The sequence below is a fragment of the Canis lupus genome, chromosome 11 (genome assembly GCF_048164855.1).
Source record: "Canis lupus baileyi chromosome 11, mCanLup2.hap1, whole genome shotgun sequence".
NCBI classification, from domain to species: domain Eukaryota; kingdom Metazoa; phylum Chordata; class Mammalia; order Carnivora; family Canidae; genus Canis; species Canis lupus.
The window spans coordinates 45,378,570-45,401,479 of NC_132848.1; the positions used below are offsets into that span (position 1 = coordinate 45,378,570).

Genomic DNA, 22,910 nt, shown 5'->3' on the forward strand with positions numbered 1-22,910 from the left:
CAAAGGAAAAAGAAAGTTTTATTTCTAATGTTTCTCAGGAATAGCCAGCATTAACATCTTGGTATTCTTTTAGATTTTTTTTCCTGTGTATGTATGCAGGAATACACAGAAATATGTATACACACATACACTTTTGTATGATTTTTTTTACTTTTGTATAATTTTAACAAAACTTTTATCATTTGCTTACATAATTTTTATCCTGTTTTTTTTCATTTAACATTACGAGTATTTCCTGTGAACTTAAGTAGTATTGAAATACATGAGTTTTAATGGCCACAGTAAATTACGATTTAATTATTTTCTGATTATTGCACATCAGGTTGCTTCTAGTTTCCCTTGTATACAATTCTCTGATGAAAATTTATCTGTATAAATCTCTGCATTTCTGACAATTTCCTTTGAACAGATTCCTAGGAGGAGATGAGCAAGATAAAAGATCCTTTTTAAAGGTTCTGAATATGGATTACAAAACACAGAACTGTTGTCAGGAACTTGGTTCTGATCTAGACTCCCTCCAGCTACATGGAAGACACCACTGTCAGCCAACACTTACCAGACTTGAATATTAATTTTTCCAACTCACTTAAACATTTTTTTTCTAATTGGGTAGGTAAAAATGGTTTCACTTTGATTTGCCTTGCATTTCTTTAATTATTAGTGAGGATGTGCAGTTGTTACATATTTATTATTCTTTCTCTTGTGAATTTTATGTGCCTGATAAAACAGTTGACGTGGATAGAAAATGGCACATTGAATTTGCAGAATTACCAATATTTTTCTAGTGTAAGAATAGTATAAGAAGATGTTATTAGTCATAGCCTTTAATGTTTAAGAATATATAATATGCCTAATATTAAGAGATGTTGCATTTATTAATGCTACTTTCCTTGTTTTATGAGATGTAAATACTAGACAACTGCTTAAAATATAAGTATTTGTAACAGAGGAGATGCATGTTATAATTTGAAGAAGAGTTCATTTTTATTTAAATTCCAACATTATTACTTACTAACCTGAAAATAAATAATTAATACAGTAAATACTATTACTCAAACAGCAAACAAAATTAGATTAGATGAGAGAGAAGGAGACAGACAATCTGACACAAAAACTCAGGACTACTGATAAAATTATAAGGGGAGAGAGATTTGGAGGGGAATGGTGCAGACAAGGGAGTAGGATGGACAATTAACCAATTTGTAGCCAGGAGAGTAGAATTCAGAGTTCCTGGAGGGCTTTGGCAATTTAGTAAACCCTTTTTGAGGTAAATTGTTATCCTCCTATAAATTGAAAGTCTCAGATGCCTCTGTACCCAGGTTTGTCATATTGGGGTTATGTTTCTCTCTGGAGAAGTAGGCAAGCTGAGTTCATAAAGAGACTTTCCCAGACTTGGTATCATGTGACCTGGTGTCTTCTGAGTTATCCCTAGGGTTTATGCAGATTATTTGTCTGAAGCCCAGATTATATCAGTGTAGATGCAATTAGATACTAACAGGATGAACATGGTGATTTTATGTTTGTTTGGTATGCTTAAGTACAGGGGAATTACTGACAGATTCAGAAAGTCTTTGATCAACATGAAGTTTAGTTGGATTAAAGTCTACAGGTTACATTTGTGGAGACATCTGTTTAGTTCTTCCTTGGGGAGGAAGAGTGAGTGGGTAGGAGGCGTGGAGCCTGGCCTGGTAGGGAGAGCCAGGATCCCATAGAGTGTCACATATAAACCTGTGCTATATTTACTAATCATTGCTTTAATTTTACATTTTACATGTTTATAGCTAATTCAGGAAGGAGAAACAAATTGAAACTTAACACTGTCAATATTTTAAAAGTATAATGCTTTCTATTAAAAAAGTAATGTGCTTGTAAAATGTCCAACCTAGGCAGAAGAATATAAATCCCTTCCCACCCCCTGCCACTTCATTGTTTACTTCAGAGATGAGTATTTTAAGATTTTCATATGTTTGTAAAAACACACATGTTATTTTATGTAAAAGAGATTATATCATCCATGCTCTTCTATAGCTTATTCTTTTTCCTTTAATATGTATGTTTTTGGTATTTTTCTATGTCTGTAGATCCCCTCCATCCAATGGCTTCATAGTCTTCCATTGTATGAAAGTTCATAATTTATTAAGCAGTCTCTTCAGAATGATATGTAATTGACTTTAAATTTGTTTTGCAGTTTAAATAATGCTACAGTGACATCCTAAATATGGATGGTGTATTATTAAATATGAAATCTTTGAGTCAAAGTCAGTATTTAAGGACAGCCTGAGATGGATAAGAAGTGCATATTTTTCTGCATAGTGGGTATTTTAATCACCTCTGTCCAGGCATTAAAAGTATTTTACCTTGGCAGAGCACTTTAACGTTTTCAAAGAATTCTACATTCATGACTTCATTTGCTTCTTACAAGTGATCAGCGTATGGATTTGTTTTATTAATCTTGCTAAAGCATGGAGTGGTTCCTAACTTGTCTATGGCTGGACCTTACCTGGGTCTCCTCATTCTTGGTCTGATATTAATATATTTGAAGATAGTGGAGTGTCCTTGAAAGGTATAGGGCCAGTGGTAGGAAATGTTCTTCTTGTCCAGTGGGGAGGTTTGCTAGGTTTTTCTTTTTATGTCGTTTCAACCTGACTCTGAATCATTAGCTTTTTATTCAAGAAAGATTTAAGTTTAGTGATTTTCAGGTATGTTTCCCATTGATATATTACAATATCTTCTGTTAATGCATATAAACTTTTAATTCTAAATGGACAATGTGACACTTTCATGTTTCTTTGTGCCAGTCATTTAAAGAATTATTTGATAAAACCTTGCTTTATCAACTGCTTGAGACTGCTGCCTTCAGAATGTATCTGAAAGGCCTTTATGTATCATAGCATATGTTTTACTGTCCTGAGAAGACCAGATAAATCTACTCATAGTATTGTTTATCCTTACTGATTATTCAGTGAAAGGAGGGGTTGAGTGAAAATTAATGTTGGCAGCCATCCATCCATTCATTCAACAAATGGTGACAGAGTGCCTAATGTAAGCCAGGTATTATCCTTAGCTAATTCTGAGAGGTGTGGACACTAAAATCTTATGGAGGGAGACCTTAGGCACTCTAAAAGCTGGGCAGTTAAGATGGAAGCCCACAGAATGGAATCCTCCTTCTAACTCAGCAGAAAGCTAATGTTGAATTGCCAGAGATCAAAGGTGAGAAGTCAAATGTTTCTTCTCTGGTCTCTCCCTCTAGTATGTGCCACTAACTGCCCAACCTTGTTCTGGACATAGCATTTTGAGAAAGAAGAACCTTTTTCCTAGACTTTCTTCATAATAAATGTATTTTAATGCCACAGAGTCGCCTATGTTGCCTGTGATGTTGAATTTACTTTGTTGTGAATGGTTGTATGTTGAACACATTGAAAGAAACAGAAAGAGTAAGGAGCGAGGGAAGAGAGGAAAAGAGAAGGGGAAGGAGGGGTATTTTAAGTTAACATGAAGCAAATATATTGGCAGAATATGTATGAGTGTCCTGTTTACAGCATTTCTTAAAAGAATTGTGAAAATTATCATCATGTGCAGGCAGCCCCATAATGTATAATATTCCTAATGTTCTAGGAATCTAATAAAATATTTTTATGATAAATTAGATGTCTATTTAAAATTGGGAACTTGTGAATGATACATCAGCCATAGGAAGACCCCTTGGTTTTCTGACACTGCATTATACGGATATTTAGAATTAATCATCTTTACTTCGCTAGCACCTAATGAATTATAGAACTATAGAGTTCAAATAATTCATAATTTTTAACATCGTCCTCTAACTCAAGCTTAATCGACTATAGAGCTTTCACCATGGTAAGTTAGAGAAGTCCCCAAGAATGGGTATTTTTTCATATCTACCTAGCATTTTGGTATATAGTGCTAATTAAATTTTTTGAATAAAAATATATATATTTTAAACACTTCAATTGTTTTTAATATCCAGAACTTCTGTGGAACTTAGAATTTTAATTCTAACAGTTACTGTTTAGGCAACTCATTTAAATTTTCTTTTTTTTTTTCATTTTTTTTCATTTAAATTTTCTAAGCCTCATTTCTCCATTGAAGACAGGCATTTATCTGTAAAATGAACAGAAGAATGTTTATGGCACACAGATTTTCATTTTTATATTTGCATGTTCCTTTATTAAAATCTGTGTTTTTCATAAATAAGGGTTACATAACAGTTTGCTGAGAGGGATAATAAAGTAACAAAACTTACTTTACAAATTGTCCGACACCAAACAGTTGCTCAGTATTACTGTTAATATGATTCCCATTGTTATACTCTACAACCACAAAGAACATTTTAAGATCCAGGATTTTTTTTTAATTCATGAGAGACACACAGAGAGAGGCAGAGACATAGGTGGAGGGAGAAGCAGGCTCCCTGTGGGGCACCAAATGTGGGACTCGATCCCAAGACCCTGGGATCATGATCAGAGCCAAAGGCAGATGCTCAACCACTGAGCCACCTAGGATTTGAATGGATTTTTATTCTGTTTGTTCAAATTGTGGTATGTATATAGGCTAAATTTTTTTTTAAACTCTTATTTATTTATGATAGTCACAGAGAGAGAGAGAGAGAGAGAGAGAGAGGGGCAGAGACACAGGCAGAGGGAGAAGCAGGCTCCATGCACCGGGAGCCTGACGTGGGAATCGATCCCGGGTCTCCAGGATCGCGCCCTGGGCCAAAGGCAGGCGCCAAACCACTGCGCCACCCAGGGATCCCTAAATTTTGAAAAGGAATGAGAAAAAAATTTAAAAATAATTTATCATGTATTTTAAAGTACTTTGAGTATTATTTTTAGTACCCACTCTGTGCCAGGTAGCATTCTAGCTGCTGGGAATATAGTTTTACAGAAAAAAGATACAGATCCTCTTCTGTGGGGCTAACCATTTCATGGAGGACTTAGATGATTCATGTAAGACATGTGACTGGAGGGAGAGTGTAGGGTTCTATATAGGACATATGAAGGGCACCCTTGTCAAGACTTGGGTCTGTTGAGAGCATCAGGGGATATTTTTGTGAAGGAAGCATCACTAAATTGAGACCTTCAGGATCAGGAATAGGTAGGCAGGTGGAGAGCATACACCTCGGCTCAAAGAGAGGCTATAGTATAGAGATTGGGGGAGATTTGAGCTGACATTGGAGAGATAAGCAGGGACCAGGCCCTACAGGGTCATGGCTACCAGATTTGGATTCTGTCCAAGAGAGGGTGGAGCATCACAGTGATGTGATCAAACTGCTATTTTAGGAAACACCACTTCACTGTGGAAGAGCAAATTGCAGGAAGAACAATAGGAAGCACTGTGAAGGACTAGGAGAGAGCTTCTGGTGGCCTGGACTGAAGACATAGCATTGGAGAATGAGACAGACAGTTGGACAAATTGGAGTGATACTGACAGGCCTGGGGGATTGACTGGATGCTCTTGTTTCTGACCAACCAACTATGTGGGTAGTGATGCCATCCACCAGCATAGGCAACAGAGTGGAGGCAGAGGCTGGGTCAGGGAGTGGCAATGAGGTATGTGTACACTTGCTGCACTCTGTGTAACTGTGGGAAATATGACTTGAGAAGATGAGGTGGATAGTTGCATAATTGGGTCTGGAGCCAAGAAGAGAGACTTGGGTAAGTCTTGGGAAAGAAGAGACCAAGCCTAGACAAAAGGTCTTGCCCAGATCTTAAGTGGCAACAAATTCTAAAGGAGTGACAAAAGAGTAGAGACAAGCATAGCACATTCAAGAGTAGCCCAAAAGGCAGGAGGTGAATTACGAGTATATATTTCCATAGAGTGTAGGGAAGAAAGCTTCTCAAAAGGCAATAGTAGCTGTGTGGGAGGTTGTAGAGTGAAAAGTATCCATTGATTGCCTAGTGAGGAAGTTGTGACCTTGCTGTGAAGAACAGAACCAAATCACATGGGTTTAGGAAAACCAAAAATTGGAGAGAGAGCAAGTGTGGATGGCTCTGCAGAAAACAGTGGCTGATGGAGAGCAACAGCCAGAAGGGGGCAGAGGGTCAGGGAGGACTTGTCATTTTCTTTTTTAGAAGATAGGAGGGACTTGAATGAGTTCATTCGCTGATGGAAAAAATCCCAGGGGAGACCAAGATGGCGACTAAGTACGAGAAAGTGGCATCTGTAGAAGGCAGGTTGGGGGCAGTAGGCTTCGGTGTTCAAATGGGAGAATTAGCCTGGGAAGGAGGAAAGAGGAGTGAGGAGTAGGGGAATCCAGAAAAGGATGTGAGGCCTGAGGTGGCAGGTGAGGTGAGAAAGATTGGAGGATGAGAAGTTGAGAGAGCATCTGCCCATTACCTTCTGTTTCCCTGTGACCGAGGAACTGAGTCCATGTCTCGTACCCCATACCTGCAATCCTGGTGACATAGAGGCTGCATCCTCTCAGTGGTTCTCTGTTCTTATTCAGACACTGAGGATTTCCATCGTATTTTCCTCTTCCCTCTTCCCTTTACCCACTAAGACTTCTAGCTTAGCTGATAAACTGCCCTGTACTAAAATAGGCCATTCTCAATTTCAAAATAGGATCTCTCTCCCTTTCAGATAAATTATTGGGTCTATGATAGTCTTTGCCATTTGTATTTCCTACGTGGAAGACTCTAATGGTTGGTCTGTCAGATTGCTTCCACACCAGAAGGTATTTGAGGACATGCATATTCCTTTAATTCTTTCTTTCCTTTAAGTTAGCTGTATTTGCTTTCATTCTAGCCTGGGGTTAGTTCTGTACCTCACAGGTAAATTAATTCAGTTCAACAGATGAAAGTAGCTCAAGTTAACTCTTAACTCCTTTTCAGAAATCCCATTTCAACCAGATAGTGTGTGTCATTAATGGTTCTGGGAGGAAAAGAAGTTGAACAGTTGGATTCAGGGAGAACAGGAGCCATTCTTTAATGGCTGATGTTCAGGGTCTTTTCTGTGTCCAGAAAGTGGACCCAGCCAATATCAGGAAGTTATATGAGAGGACATGGCTACCGTTCTGTCCCCTAGTTTAGTGTAGAGTATCACATCCATGACCCTGAGTGGCCACAAAGGGAGGGTATGGAAGGACATCATAGTTAAAACATAAGCACGCTATTAAATATGACTTCTTGCATATGGTTTTAAAATTCCTAGGAATATAAGTTTAGAAACTGATGCTGCAAAGTGAAAATGAAATTTAACTGAGTATTTGGTGGAGGAAAGTACTTTATTGAAAGTCTTGGGAGTGAGTGTCCTTCTAATAACGGACACCGTGATTGATGGCAGCTCTGTGCTGCTGCTGGCTAGAAGTGAGCTCTTTGAAATAGCATAGTAGGGACTATATAGGTGGGTCTTGTTTGGTTAAGTTACTACTGCTTGTGTGAAGCTCCACTGCATCTTTATATTCTAACAAGGAGAAGATGGTAAATCAGAGTAATTGCTTCATCCCAAGGCACTTTTATATTGTAAAGGAAAAAAGGTCCTGTTAAGAAACTCAAATTAACTTCTCTGTTTATACTATGCTATGTGGAAAGCCTCTTGGAAAGCTGCTTGTCATACAACCTGGTGGTTTATTTATAATGGAACAATTCCATTAGAACCTGACACTTGTTCTCATGCCACGAAGACTTTAAGATCCCTCAGGAAAAGCATTTAACCCTTGGAAATGCAAAGCTGTCATTTATCTGTCATCTCTCTAAGAACTCACTGGGGGCTATTTACAAGAGAGAGTTGAAACAGTCATCATTTCCACTGAGAAATGGAGTTAGGACTAACTAAATGATCAGTATAGAACTGACAAATGTCCAGCACCATATTGCAGAAGTGTCTTGTCTTTGTAAGTGTAATTATGGTATTCCATAATTTTTAAGGAGCTCACTGTACAGAATTAATACTGGAGTATTTTTTTAATACTGGAGTATTAATTGCTAGTGCTGACTCAGTTGAATTGCTTATCCCACTTATATAAGTTTTAGAAGAATTCTTGAAGTTAACACTTTCCAACTAAAGAGACTTAGCAGATCTTAGAAGAATGAACTGAAATTGTCATGATCTGAAAATTAATACCCTTCTGCCTGGCATTTACTAGCAAAAGATGGGGATGCCATTTGTCAAAGCCTGTCAGTGAGCAGATTCCCCGGGGAGCCAGCAGAGCAGAGTCTAAGAATTCGGTTTCTGGTGCCAGACTGCCTGGCTTCAGACCCCAGCATTGTCGCTCACCGGCTATGGACTTGTATGAGTTAGTTAACCTCAGAGCCTCTTGTTTCTTCACTGGTAGATGGGGATAATGTCTCTTACGGTTTTCAAAACCACTCAGTGAAATAATGCATGTAAAGTGCTTCAGTAATAGTAAAGGGTTGCTGTTATTAGCAAAATTTAATATGGGCCTGATGGGCTTGGGAAGATGTTACAGATTATCCCAAAAGGCTATTTTTCTTTGGAATATTTGTGGGCTCAATTTGTCTATGAGTGTTCATTATTTTGTGACTCCCTTCTGTTTTCCTAGTTTCACCAAAGCTGTGGTATGGGACAAGTGATTATGGCCCAAACCACTCTCAATTTTTTTCCCATTCTTGTAGAATAGATCGGCAGTGCTGAGGCAGAGATCTGTAAATGCTCTTAGAGGGTTTCAAGATTGAATTAAGATTGAGATCACCTTTGTGATCCAAGACAAACAAGTAAGGTTGGACTGACCTTTCCAGGGTACTTGTCGAAATGATTTTGGGGATCATACTTACAAAGCTGATGGCAAAGCCAGTAGTGTAATGCTCTTGGGGGAAAATGGAATCAAGAGATGTGAGAAGGGAATTACTTGGCTCTCCAAGAAAAGCCTAGTATAAGTGAGCAGGACAGAGTGCTGTTCTTCAGGATTTAAGGGTTATATGGGCCGTTGACCAGTCCTCACTCCTCAGCAGATCTTTAACTACCAACCTCACCACTCTTCTCATCACCATCACCCCTTCCCACCACTCTCCAGCCCCTCTTCCCACCACTTCACCACTACCACTCTTACCACCACCATCACTCCTGTCATTTCCATTACCCCCCAAACATTACCAACCCCGCCAACACCCCACCCCTTCTCACTTCCCCCAACTCCTCTTAATGCCACCACCCCCCACCCGTCTTATCCTCAGCCCCATCATCACCACCATTACCTCCATCTCCTATGTCCTCATCCCCATCCCCATCCCCATCGTCACTGCCATTACCTCCATCACCCCCGCTCCCTACCTTCTCATCCCCACCCCACCCCCATCATTACTACCATCACCCCCACCCCCTACATCCTCATCCCCACCCTCACCTCCATCATCACCACCAGTACCTCCATCACCTCCATCCCCTACCTCCTCATCCCCACCCCACACTCATCATCCCCACCATTACCTCCATCACCCCTACCCCCTGGCTCCTCATCCCCACCCTTACCTCCATCATCCCCACCATTACCTCCATCACCCCCATCCCCTATCTCCTCATCCCCACCCCCACCTCCATCATCACCATCCCTACCACTATTACCCTCCCCATCCCTACCCCACACCCCCAGCACCAGTACCATGGCTACAACAGTTCAGGACCTTGAAGGACTCCGGTTGGGGAATCTTTGCCTCTTTACCCAGCTGTGATTCCAACCCACCTTCTCTCTGACTCACTTCTCACACCTGCTCATTCTCTGACCACCTTCCTGTCTCTCAGTCTCTGTCTGTAGATTAAGGAAGGAATTTGCAAGTATACTTTAACAGTCTTGCTTTTCTTTGACTTAAGGGATTACTGATCTTTTATCATTTGCTTTATAAATAACAAGAGATGATAGTTTGACTCATTAAGTTTAAAGCAATTGTTATAATTTTGCAGTGTTTAAGTTTCTTTTTTTTTTTAAAAAACTTTTGAGGCTTTTTTTTTTAAAGTACCCCCAGTTTTTTTTTTAATTTTTGTTTATTTATTCATGATAGAGAGAGAGAGAGAGGCAGAGACACAGGCAGAGGGAGAAGCAGGCTCCATGCACCGGGAGCCCGATGCGGGACTCGATCCCGGGTCTCCAGGACCGCGCCCTGGGCCAAAGGCAGGCGCCAAACCGCTGCGCCACCCATGGATCCCCAAGTTTCTTTAATTATACAAAGTTGTTGACATTGCTACTCCAAAGAACAGGAGAGTTTCTGCAAAACATTCTCGCTACTTGGTGTCTTCTCTTCGTGTTTGCCCCTGTGGCTGCCAGTGCACTCTAGGGGAAGGTTAGTGTGTTGTGCAAGGGCTTTGAGGGTCCCATGACTGAAAAGGTTATCTTCTCTGTGGTCAAGGTGTTCAAGGCCAGTCCTGATGCAAACTGTAAAGAAAGGGACAGTGTGTCTTTTATTCTTCCTTGTGTCCACCCTTCATTTATTTACTCCAAACCAGACCTGCTCCAGGAAGGGATCAGATTAAACTCATTTAGGGTAAGGTAGCAACAACAGGGTGGCGGTGGAGCTCACCAAACAAATGAAGCTTTAAATGTGGAATTCCAGCAGGTTAAAGAACTAGGATGGTGTAGGCAGGGCAGAGGTCACCTCCTCCACATCCTTTCAAAGGCTGCCTAGTAGTAATTTGTGTATCATGTACTTTTAAGCCCTTCTTCCCTTCATTCTCCTCTACCCACCCTTTTCTCAAGACCCGGCTCAAAGGCAGTCTTTTGTAGGAAGCACTCCAGATTCCCTGTGCTTCCTTCTCTGATGCCCCAAACACATGATGTCAACATGCTCTGCTTTAAATGGGCCACTTCCCTCTTCTCCCCGTCTCCTGAACCATTGGCTTCACAGTAACAAGGAAAGGCCAGTCACAGCCCTAGTTGTCTCCCTTGGACCTAGCACCATGGCTTTCAGAAAAATACTTTTGGACTAAAGTGAGTTGTGTTTCTGCTGTGTAAGAGGACAGTAGATTTTAACCATAGAGAACATGATAACTTTCTTCAAAAGATTGGTGAGAGGTCGTTCTCTCTCTTCTCCTTGAATTTACTTGTTTTCCAGCCCTCAACTCTGGAGACATACCAGTAGATAAGATAATGTTTTTTTTTTGTTTGTTTTGTTTTGTTTTTTAAAGAAGAAAACAGTTTGATGACTCTCAAAGAGGGGTGGGATTAGCTATGTATGCCCTTGGCTGATAGCATCCTCCATGGGAAATGCAGTTTGTCTGCAGCAAATGTTCAGATATAAACAGGCTGCATATGAATCAGTGCCAGAGGGAGGAGAGCAGTCCCTCCTGGCCAGCTGGGCCTTCTGGGTCAAACCTGGGCTCAGCTGAGTGGGTGGCTCCACCAGCTCCACCACCTCTCCCTCCAGGAGGGCTGCTTAGGCAGAGACAAGAGCAGGCTAAGGGATGGGTAGGATTTGATGCAAATAGTGATACCAGCAGCCCAAGCTGACTTATTACTTCAGAGTCTATAATTTCTAAATTGGCTCATCTGTGCTCTAGTCCACTATTCTGTATTACATGGATATCGTTTTATCGCGTGTACTATGGAAAGAAACTGATTTTTGTCTTTTGTGGACTATAAAAAAATTTAACAACTTAGCCTTTATTCCAGAATTCTCCTTTAAGTTCTTTCTGAATGGAAAGTAGCTTCCCTATGTTTCATTTGCCCTGTTTTGCTTTTGTGAGGTTCACATTCACTGTTTATCAATACTTGGCTTGTAGACATCAGGGTTTAGGAAGCATGTCCACCTCTTGCTCCCAGGTAGCTCCTCATCCATGGATTGACACTGCTGTTCCTTCTACATGATGTCTTCTTTATGACATTGTTTTGATTATCAAAGTCTTACTGTAAGTTCCTTGATCTTTAGAAAAGTTATCCCAGCAGTGATAAACACCATCGTTTTCTTTCTTCAAGGGACATTGTAAGGATAAGTAAGGGACCTGTGTGTGGGATGTTTTGAGCTTAGTAGAAGGGAGAAGCCATTAGATTCAAAGGTATTACTATTATTTGGTTTCATACTGTTACCATATGATCAAGAATACATTAATTTTAGAAATGGTGATAATTTCATGTTTGAATTTCTATTCCTATCTACTCAGCATAATTGGCTTTGGCCTGAACCTTACACTTACTTACTTCATTTTATAGATTAAAAGCAAATAAAGGGAAATTATCAGAAATGTTTTTACTATAGTTTTCATTGGCTGTTTTTTAATTCTAAAAATAAATAGGTCTTTTAAAAGGAGTTGATTAAAAAGGCTCATTTTCTGGGAATGTTATGCATCTGCAATAAATAATATATAATATTGTAGCAGTTGGCTGCCTCCACTTTCATACAAAATAAATAAATACATTTGGTGACATACATTTGAGGAGTGTGATTCTTATAATTTTCATGGAAATAAGGAATAACTTTACAGAGATTTCACCATCTGCTAGTCACCAAAAAAAACAAAAAACAAAAAACAAAACAACAAAAAAACAACAAAAAAAACTCCAAAACAAACCAACACAGCTCATAACATGAGGCTTTTACTGAGTCTAATATATGTATCAGCATTCCAGGAATCAGAATTCTCTACAACTTTAGTCAGCCATTCCCCAGGGAAGCTGACCTGACTTTTCAGCATGTCAAGGGAAAGGTTCCTTTGCTTCTAAAGCAAATGGCATGATCTTTACATTGCTTGAATGACAGAGGAGGGAAGAGAACTCAGTTTTAATGGTGAGAGATCAAGAGAAAGGCACTCTCTGGAGTTGTAAGTACCTGCACAGATTTCACTGGTAATTAGTGGAGTGGTGGACTCACTGTTGAGAAGATACTGTCTTTATGAGTTAAAACATTTAGCGTTGGTAGAAGAGATAAGAGTTCAGACGTTTAGAGAAAGATGGGGGGTGGCAAGTCCAGACTTTCTCTACAATGACATTTGCTTTAAGCAGGTGACATTTTAGCTTCCAAGGCCTGACAAGACAGGTGGGGGTTGTGGTTCTAGTGAAGGAGGTGGAGTCAGATGGGTCACCTTTAGGAAGTGTTGAATGCTCAGTAGAAGCAACAGAGCTGCATTCCAAAGAAGGAGAAGAAAAACCAAAGGGAAGGCACTGAAGAAGCATTAGCTCTCCTTTTGGATTTCTTTTGTGCTCTTCTGGAGAAGGTGGGGATGATTGTCATTTTTTGGTCATTCTGGTTTCATCTAGTGGCATGGAGGTTACTGCATGGCACAAGCATCATGGCAGTGCCATAAAAGATGGCAAGTGCATTTCTATTAGCAGGCTGTGTGTAGGTGATCCTGAGGGTGTTCAGTCCTTCTTAGTATGAGAAGGCATAGGCTGGGTGTGCAAGCCGAACCTCATTAGGGAACGTTAGCCAGCCCAGATGTGCATCTTGAAGTGCTTTTGGTTATCTTTAAATGGATTGTGGAATAGGCAGATTTAGTTAAAGAGGAGCAGCTTGCCTCTCACCTCCAGCTTCTCCATATTTTGAAGTGATTCTTACTCCCTGACCCTGAATGCAGCAAGTCTGATAGCTGCCTGATTGAATATGGCTTTTAGCCTAATGATAAACATCTAAACTAGGTTGCAAAGTAGACAGAGCTTATAAATTTGTTTTCATTGCTATACTCTATGCTGTCCCTCTCCCTTTTTTGTTATACCTCCTATTTGGACCCCCTTTGGGCCTCTATGTCCTCTGCCCTTTCCCCTTGGAAACTCATGCACACTCAGATACCAAGGCCTGCTTGGGTTAAAGTGTTTCCTCTTCTTGTGGTGTCTACATTTTTTACAGGGGTGAAGACATCTTAAACCAGAGGAATGACTCTCTAGTTGTGGAATTTCAGTCTTCCGCCAGCAGATGCAGGAGGTATTATTTTGGGCATGGGGGCCTCTTAGGAGCCCTGAAATCATTCTAAATGACCACTTGCCTGCCCCATGTCACATAAGGCCACTTCATGCATCACACCAGTCTCATGCGTGTGGTTGGTTTGACTTGCCCTGAGGGCAGTAAGCATGTTTGTGGGAGTCTCTGTGCATGGAGTTCTGCACAGTCGGTGCTTCACAGATGTCTGGACATGCTGGAGAGGGGAAGAAGTGCAGTGCATGCAATGCAAGCTTGTATTTCTGACTGCAAATGCTGGTATTGGTCCCAAAGTTAGCAAGTTCATAGTAAAACTCGGATTCACTTCGTGGTTAAAGCTTACTTCATCTCCATCCACAGCATGGGTCAGTCTCCATTTGAAATCCATGGAATGTTCGTGAAAGCTGGGGTTTCATATTGCAAACATCCACAAGCAGGGCAGGACAATCACAGCCTCTTATTTGAACTGGAAGCTTGGTTCTGTGAATAAGAGTGTCATTTTCATCTTACACTAGTCACTATGACCATAGCTGCCCAGAGAGTTCTTAGTGATGGTTATGTTGGAGCAATGAGCCTCTCAGTTGGTAAGGCTGTGGCTGCAGCCTCCGTTAATGTGAAGGTCACTGGTTAGACTCCCCAATATAATAACTTTGGGTAACGTGCTAAAGATGAATTAAAATGCTAATAGGTGACACGTTCTGGGTATTTTAACATTCCCTAATCTTAAATTTAAATGGAATGCCTTAGGTGTTCTCACAGCCTTGCTGGAAGCATATTCAACATTGCCCCTTAGCAATTTAAAGTATATTCTGTTCACCTGGGCATAGCTAGAAGGATAAGCAGTATTTATTTTATGATCATTTTATTTGTGTCCTCTACAGCCACATGACACAATATTCTCTCTTATACTCAAGATAGCAATTTGGCTAAAACAAAACAAGACAAAACAGAATCTCTCTCTTTTCATATGTTTCTGTAAACTCATGGATTCTTTCATTATTAACAACACTTAAAAGCAATACATTGGAGTTTGGGTACCTAAAGCTATTCTAAAGCCATTTTGTGCATTATCTTCACATTGAAACCTTACCACGCCATGAAGAATCCCTGTTTTATAATGAAGACACTGGAGTGAGAGAGTTTGTGTGCTCTTCCATCATCGAGTCGCTGGTTATGGGAGAACCGGTTAGTAGGTAGTTGTCCTGGCTCCCAGCTCAGGCATCTGAGTATTAGACCAAGTGGGAGCTCAAAGGAAAACAAGGTCAGTTAAACCAAATGCTTCAGCTAGGAAATGAAGACAGTGCACATTCTGAGGGACATGTCAGTTCTCCACTGAGGCCAGATTTCCTTATATACTGAGCTGAAAAAAAACAAGTGTATTTCCTTCCTTCAGTAAATGGGTCACTTCCTTATTATTAGTTGAATTAGCCTATTTTCTCCTTATGAGGGGGAAGGAACACTATTTCTCCCTTAGTCCTCCCAGTTATCTGGTGTCTGGTCACTTCATAATTGTATTTTGGGAGAATAGATATTAATTTTCTTTAACAAAAAAAGCTGAGATCCTTGATGACACACCATAATTCAATTTCCGTTCTCTCCCTACGTTGCCTGCACCCCTTCCTCCTGGCACATTTTTCATAGTTAGGAGGAGTGATAGTGTCAAATATATCAGAAGGAAGAATTGATTCAGTAGTAGTTTGACGACTTGACTGATTAACAGAGATCAGAAGAAGGCTCATAACTGTGAAAACCATTGCAGCATGGAGTTTTAACAGCTCTTTAGGGAGCTAGTTAATGAAAGAATCACTACAGAAACACAGCCATACAAAAAAAAAAAAAAAAAGGAAAAGAAAGACAAGAACAGGAGCATTCCCATAGAACATTCAGAGGCTATGTCATAAGAGGAAATATGCTCGTAATTTCTATTTACACATCACTGTAATTACTGTCTGCCTTAAGATTACTTTCAGTCTTCTGTCAAAGCTGCTTAGATATTTCCTGTCTTAGATATCAGGCAGAGAGGACTAGTACTGGTTGGAACTTGCCCTAAGGATTTTTTTTTTTCCCCCTGAAGAATGTAATTATCAGACACCCAAGCTCCTACTGCTGGGTGTCTAATCTGATCCTTGTTCTCCTTGTCACGGCCGTCTATCCATGAACCAGACTTTTGCACTCAGGGGAATGTTCCACAGGGTTTTAGCCTTTAACTTTTTCCTGTGTGGTTGTTCTCTTTTCTTTCTCCTGATGCAGCGTCTATGAACCAGATAGAAATGTGTTACGAAGGAAGGAACGAGAGAGAAGAAATCAGGAAACACAGCAGGATGATGGCACATTTAATTCGAGTTACTCCCTCTTCAGTGAACCTTATAAGGTAGATGATTTTCAATTCATCTTCTCCCCGACTTGTACCTCTACCCCTGTGATGGCAGTCTCTCCTTGAAGAGTTGACCAACCAAACTCCAGCTTGTTCTCTGCCTGTTCAGCCCAAGAAGACAGCTCTGCCTCTCAGAATGAGGTCTTTTCCCACAAATCTTGGTGTCTAGTTCACATGACTTGACTGCCTGTTTCCTCAGTAAAATGTAACTTTTGCGTAATGGTGAGAGCTGCTTGCTGTGAATTTTATCAATAGTATGGATTTCATTTCTGCATTGATTTTCAAAGTTAATGCCACTTGTAATGTTTTTCCTTCTAAGCTATAGGAAATAAAAAGAGGTTGGGTAACATATTTGCCACACATAGGTTATGCTGTGATCAGGCTACCTGATAAGATAATGAGAAAAAAAAAAATGGCTGGATTGTTTCTCATTTACACCAAAGGCCAGAGATACAAACTCTGCCAAAATGAAAGGTCTTCCAAGATTTCACTAATATCTGAGGCCTGCACGGAACTGTGGATAGTTGGCCTCTTGCACATTTAGCTCATGTTCATTTTTAAGCTTTATGCTGACTTCTTTTGCCTGTCACTCTGGGTTTCTGACAAGAATATGATATATTTAGAAATTGGCAGCAGAACAATTTGAGCCCAATTTGAATTTTCAAGAAAAGTTTCTAAGGGACTCTAAAAAAGCAAAGAAAACCCAATCCTGGAAAGCCTTAATCCTGATTTCCATTGCTGCATCATACCACCAAGGATAGATTCCCTTTTGGTGTAGTCTAAGGCTCTTAGTGGCTTCCTGGTTCTGGTGCCATGCAGCGTAGATGGATTTCTGAGACAACGATTTTGATTTCACCTCCCAGCTCTCATTCTGAATGTGACAGCCCTGACTCTATGAGCCATCAAGGCACCTCTCCATTGTTTCCTGTATTTCCCTTGTCTCTAACGACAAGGTGCTTACTGTGTTTTTCTTTCTCCAGACTAACAAGGGGGATGAGCTCTCCAACCGGATCCAGAATACTTTAGGCAATTACGATGAAATGAAAGACTTTTTAACTGATCGATCTAATCAGAGTCATCTTGTTGGCGTTCCCAAACCTGGGGTTCCTCAGGCTCCCGTGAACAAGATCGATGAACATTTTGCTGCAGATTCAAGAGCCCAGGCCCAGCCCTCATCTGTCTGTAGCACTGCTTCTTCCACACCAGCAGCTGTCCCCGTGCAGCAGAGTAAGAGAGGCACCATGGGCTGGCAGAAGGCCGGGCATCCGCCATCAGATGGCCAACAGAGAGCAAGTAAGCACGGACACAGGTTGCTTGATTTGAACCGCTCTGCTAACCCAAAGAACCATAATAAAAAACCTAACCAGTCTGTGTTGAGCCCCTCATCCTCATCTTCCTCTTCTTCTTCTTCTTCCAACTCAGCACAACAAGGCTCTCTCAGGACCTTGCTTGGAGATGGTGTTGGCAGACAGCAGCCACGAGCCAAACAAGTGTGCAATGTAGAGGTGGGTCTTCAGACCCAGGAAAGGCCACCTGCTATGGCAGCCAAGCATAGCAGCAGCGGACACTGTGTTCAGAACTTTCCTCCATCCCTGGCTTCAAAACCCAGCCTGGTCCAGCAGAAACCAACTGCATATGTGCGGCCGATGGATGGCCAAGATCAAGCTCCCGACGAGTCTCCAAAGCTTAAGTCGTCCACAGAAACGGGTGTGCACTGCACCTCATACAGGGGAGTCCCGGCCACCAAGCCAGAGTCTGCCAGAGCCAAGGCCAAACTTTCCAAGTTAAGCATCCCCAAACAAGGAGAGGTGAGTCTCTATTCAATGCCACCTACCATCTGAGTCATTCTCAGTGATAGCTTGATACAAATTTACTTACCATGTTTATTTTCAGTGTGTGAACCATTCATGTGGTAGGATTTGTAGCAATTGCTAAAGGAGAATGTACAGATAAACAATGATTTCTTAAAATCTCAGATTGATTATCACCCATTTTTTTTTTAAGTTCCAACATAATGCAGTTACATGTCTATGTTCGTTCTGGAGGGAATGTTTCCTTCAGTATAGGTCAGGGTTTTTTTTTGTGTGTGTGTGTGTGTGAATGAGTTGGTGTTGACATGAAATAGTAGAAATAAAAGTATTGTAAAGGCCATATATAAAGAGGTTAATTTTTATGTGAAAGAGTTCAGAAGTTCAATATTTTTGTCAGTTTTGAAATATTCCAGGACAAACTTTACAAAGTAAACCTCGATGATTTTTAAAGTAATTATTAAATGACTCAATATTGAATATGGTGAATATTGAATATTCGAGTGTATTGTATGTCCCATCTATATTATAAACTTAAAATCCAGATTAATTGATGTTAATCAAGTAAGAACTTTTCTTGCCCTGTAAAAATGATCTTCGGTTGTATGAAGTGTGTGAAATCTTTCAGTTCAGATTCTTCTGATTTGCCTCTTGAATTTAATCTGAGGTATTTATTTATTGCATTACAAAATGTGTAGGCTAGATGTATGGAATATTAGAATTCATAAAGCAAATCTCATAATCACAGAGGTAGCAAAGAGTCTAGTCTACTTGAACAGTAAATCTGGATGGAAAATGAAGTCTTGGTTTAGAGAAGCACATTTCATACTATATTCCAAATTGATGACAGTTGTCAAAAGCATAGGAAAAAGTATGCCTGCACATTTTTTTTTGTTTTGTTGTGATGTGGTATATTAAGTAACATGAAATGTGAATTCTAGAACATTGGACTTAGGAAATATTCAGGTTTTTTTTTTCTTTTTGACATTTGTTTTTAAAGATGGAGTAACACTGTAGCTAGCATATTCTTTGTTTCTTAATTTGATTTAATGACCAACTAAAACACAAATGATTTGATGTTTCTTGTGGGGAGTCTGACAAGGCTGAACTTAATAATTTCTGAGCTGAGCTCTTACCTCAGAAAGCACAGTGCACCAGTTGGGAGATCAACATATTGCCCTTAGAGAAGATACATCCAAGATGTTTATGCAGGTTCTAATGAGGAAATTAAGTGACATTCACTTTTGATTATTCATTTATGATGGATCCCATAAAGTATTCTCAGGAATTAATTGGAGCAACATATAACTTCCACAAGCATTCATGTTTTTAAAAATTTGCAGGAAACACGTATTAATATCACCTTATAAAATTGAATTTATCAAGTCCTTTGATTTGTGTTATCATCATCCAGTGACCTGGCAAATAAAACATGGCTTATCCTTGAACAGAGGTGACTGTAATCCCCAGGAATCCTTTATAATTTTAATCCCAATTGATTCCTTGTTAAAATGATTTTTATGTGCCAAAGAAACTTCAAATTTATTAGTAATTTATTTATTTACTTTGTAACCCAATGAGCTGATAAAGCCTGGTTAAAAGCCAGTTTTTCATAGCCAGTACAGCCTTATGTAGATAACTGTACAGTTTTCATTAGGCTTTTGGGTATGCCATTAATAACGTGGACACTTTCAGGACGCCCTTCCAAGACCCCAGATTGGGAATGACACATTGTACTACGGTTCAGTAATCACAGAAAGAGGGAAATGCCTGAGATAGAAAGTCATACCGAGAAAAATTAGAGCTTTTATACAGGAAGTGTTTCATTTCCCCCATGTAATGACATGGAGCCTGTGAGCTTGCTCCCTTCCTAACATTTTGTACTGAATAGTTTAAAGAGGCCAATCATGCATTGATAGAAAAGAGGGAAGAAGTGTTGTTTGCAGAACAAAATTTTAATTGGTGGATTTGTTTTTTTGTTTTTGTTTTGGGTTTTTTGTTTTTGGTAGGGAAGATAGTACACTCTTTACATTAGCAAAAAACTCCATATTATGGAAAATATGATAATTTGAATCATGCAACACACACTGTGTTATAATAAGTTCATTATAATAGATTCTTTCCCAGTTAGCAGCAGGGTAGTATCTATCAGTTATATTTCCCATCCTTCAGACTTTTCAAAGAGTTTTTTTGTTTGTTTGTTTTACAGTACTCCAAGAGATTAAAAAATACCTTTTTGCAGGTATATCATTCAGTATTTATAGGGCATCCCTATAAAATCCACAATCATAGCATAGGAACTAAATTTTATTGGCTAATTAGATGTTATTTTTGAGGGAATATTTGCTTTTATTTTTCAGAGAGACTAAAACAAACATGGCAAATGAGAAATATTAATGCCTATATTTTTTTACACAGTACCTAGGTGAAAATGTCCTCTTGATTAGTACTAATATTAATTCCCAGTGAGGTAGGGAATGCGTTTTTTTAGGGAAATCTACAGAGGCAATGACCTGATGGGAACTTTTGCATGACTTGACTCTAGTTTCCTAGGACGTTAGTTGTACAGCAAAACTTAATGCCAATGTGAGGGATTTGGGGGCGTAAAGAAAGTGTTAGGTAAAAATGACGTAAAGACAAAGGAGATACAAATATAGCCATATGGCATTGTGTAGCTATAGTCCTCATAAGAAATCAAATCAATGACTAGGTGTAATGTGATATGCAAAATTAAAAAAAAATCTACGATATGATCTCTGCCTGCAAGAAATTTACATGAATTGAATAAATTAGACTCTAGCCCTTAATTTGCAGTTTCTCTGACATACAGTCCAAACTAAATTTAAAATTTGCCTTTTAGTCGTAGAAAATTTCCTCACCTTCATAATCCTTGTAGTAGAAAAATATTCTGTTGTTTTAAAAAATTGAGAATTTGTGGATCTCTTTCGCCTGATTTTATTCTTCATAAATTCTTCATTTTTTTTCTTACAACATCTGCACTCTATCTGCTGCCCTGGCAAATTATTTGTTATAATTCTTTAGTCTTCAATAATAGGTAATTAGTGTGGAGAAATTCAGTGCAATTTGATGTGGAAGTTAAAGACCTCAAGGGAGTTCTTTAACTGATACACCTGTCTCTTGGCTGGTTTTTCCCTGCTCAGTTTTATGTTTAATGAAAAACATATTTTTGTTGTTATAGCTGAGTTTTTTATTCTTGATGCCATCCCTCATTAAGTGAGCCTTCCCTGGAGTGCCACTGGGAAAGGTGACTAGTGTTAGATGAGAGACAGGGACATAAGAAGGACTGCAGCATGCATTCTAGAACATTCTAGAGTAGGGCACAGTAAATCTTATTTCCAGTTGAAGCAAATTATTTTTTGTTTCACATACACACACAAAATAAATGTTTTGCCCTTCACATGTAATTCAAGATTCAGACACGGGGGGCTGTTAACCTAGTGGGGCAGATACAAGTTTTGTGGGACCTAAAGTATATACCATCTTGAGGATTTTCTTCAGGAAAAAAGGACTAGAAAATTATATTTGAAATTCTTACAAAAAAATGTATTAACTCATTGCTAGAGCCCCTCCTGGGGCCTTGGAGGAATCTTTGCTTAAGAGGTCTTGAAGATTATGCATCATTAGCTTCATGCTGTACCTATCTTTGGCTCATGGAATAATAAGAAATTATTAAAATGATAATTTTAGATTTGAAGAGAGTGCTTTATATGGCCTCAAACTTTATAGAATTTAAAAATACACATATATGTGCTAGGTGATATAGAAAAGCAGAAATGGGACAATCCTATAAAAAAGCCTAATATGCAGTGCTGTTGAGACAAAATATGGGAATATGGGTCTCATGGGCCATGAAATCAGTTTGTTTGGCAAGTTTCAGCTTCAGTGGTATTCCAAAACATATACATTTTAGTTTCTGTTACTAATTTAATAAGTAGCAGTGATTTAAGACCGCACTTACAGAGGGGCTCTCATGGCCGAGAATAGAACATATCTGAAAAGCCAGGGAAGGAAGGAAGGAAAGCAGAGCCTGCTGCTCTCAGCTTAGTCAGTGATAAGGGAAGAGACACTTAAATTTGAATATCAATTAATAGACTGTAGTATGTATACTAGGAGTTTTTGTAGTGGTTGATAATTCATCTGCAAGAACAGAGAGACCATTTTTGGTTGGTCAGAATTTTATTTGTTAAAATAAGCAATTAAGTAGTTTAAGATGGGGATGCCTGGGTGGCTCAGTGGTTGAGCGTCTGCCTTCAGCTCAGGGCGTGATCCCAGTGTCCCAGGATCAAGTCCCACATCGGGCTCCCTGCATGGAGCCTGCTTCTCCCTCTGCCCGTGTCTCTGCCTCTCTCTGTGTGTGTGTGTGTGTGTCTCTCATGAATAAATAAATAAAATATTTTTTAAAAATAGTTTAAGATGTATTGATTAATTAGCATTTTCACAATGGGCATTTTAAAATCACCATTTATATATAAATAAGAGCAGAAAGATAAAGCACCATGATTCCACAAAATAGCTTCCTAGAAAAGCAATTAACTGATTTTTTTTTCTAAGTTCATAGAAGATAAATGATGTAGGCTTCCTATTTCCTGTCACTGTTGGTTACCTTTGTATGAAAATGGATTTCTTCCAAATTAAAGTCGGCACCAGCCTGTCGGACGAGAAAGGCATCTGCAGAGCAATGTGTACATTACATATTCATGCCAGTCTAGATTTCTTAATTACATTTGAGATGTATAATGTTTTCAAATGACAGTATGCTATCTGATTGCTCATTGATGAAATGAGGGTGCGTGGCCAGGCTGGAGACTCAGTTTCCCTGTCTGTTGTGGTTTTATCCTCCCCATCACCATAACCTCCATCCTCCGTCACCCACTGCAGCATAAGGTTGCATCC

The 22,910-nt window shown here is 39.5% G+C and overlaps 1 protein-coding gene across 4 annotated transcripts in view; it reads left to right on the plus strand.

The window, feature by feature from the left end:
• The window catches only part of AFF3 (ALF transcription elongation factor 3), a 521,667-nt gene that overhangs the window by 73,660 nt on the left and 425,097 nt on the right, over nt 1-22,910 (plus strand). For 2 of the 4 annotated variants that reach the window (XM_072844518.1, XM_072844517.1), the window contains 4 exons: nt 13,746-13,820; nt 16,065-16,185; nt 17,169-17,481; nt 17,611-17,996. In XM_072844518.1, the coding sequence (XP_072700619.1) occupies nt 13,746-13,820; nt 16,065-16,185; nt 17,169-17,481; nt 17,611-17,996 (895 nt within the window). Of the gene's footprint in view, nt 1-409; nt 610-13,745; nt 13,821-16,064; nt 16,186-17,168; nt 17,482-17,610; nt 17,997-22,910 lie in introns of all 4 variants that reach the window. The other 2 variants (XM_072844520.1, XM_072844519.1) reach the window with 2 other exon arrangements.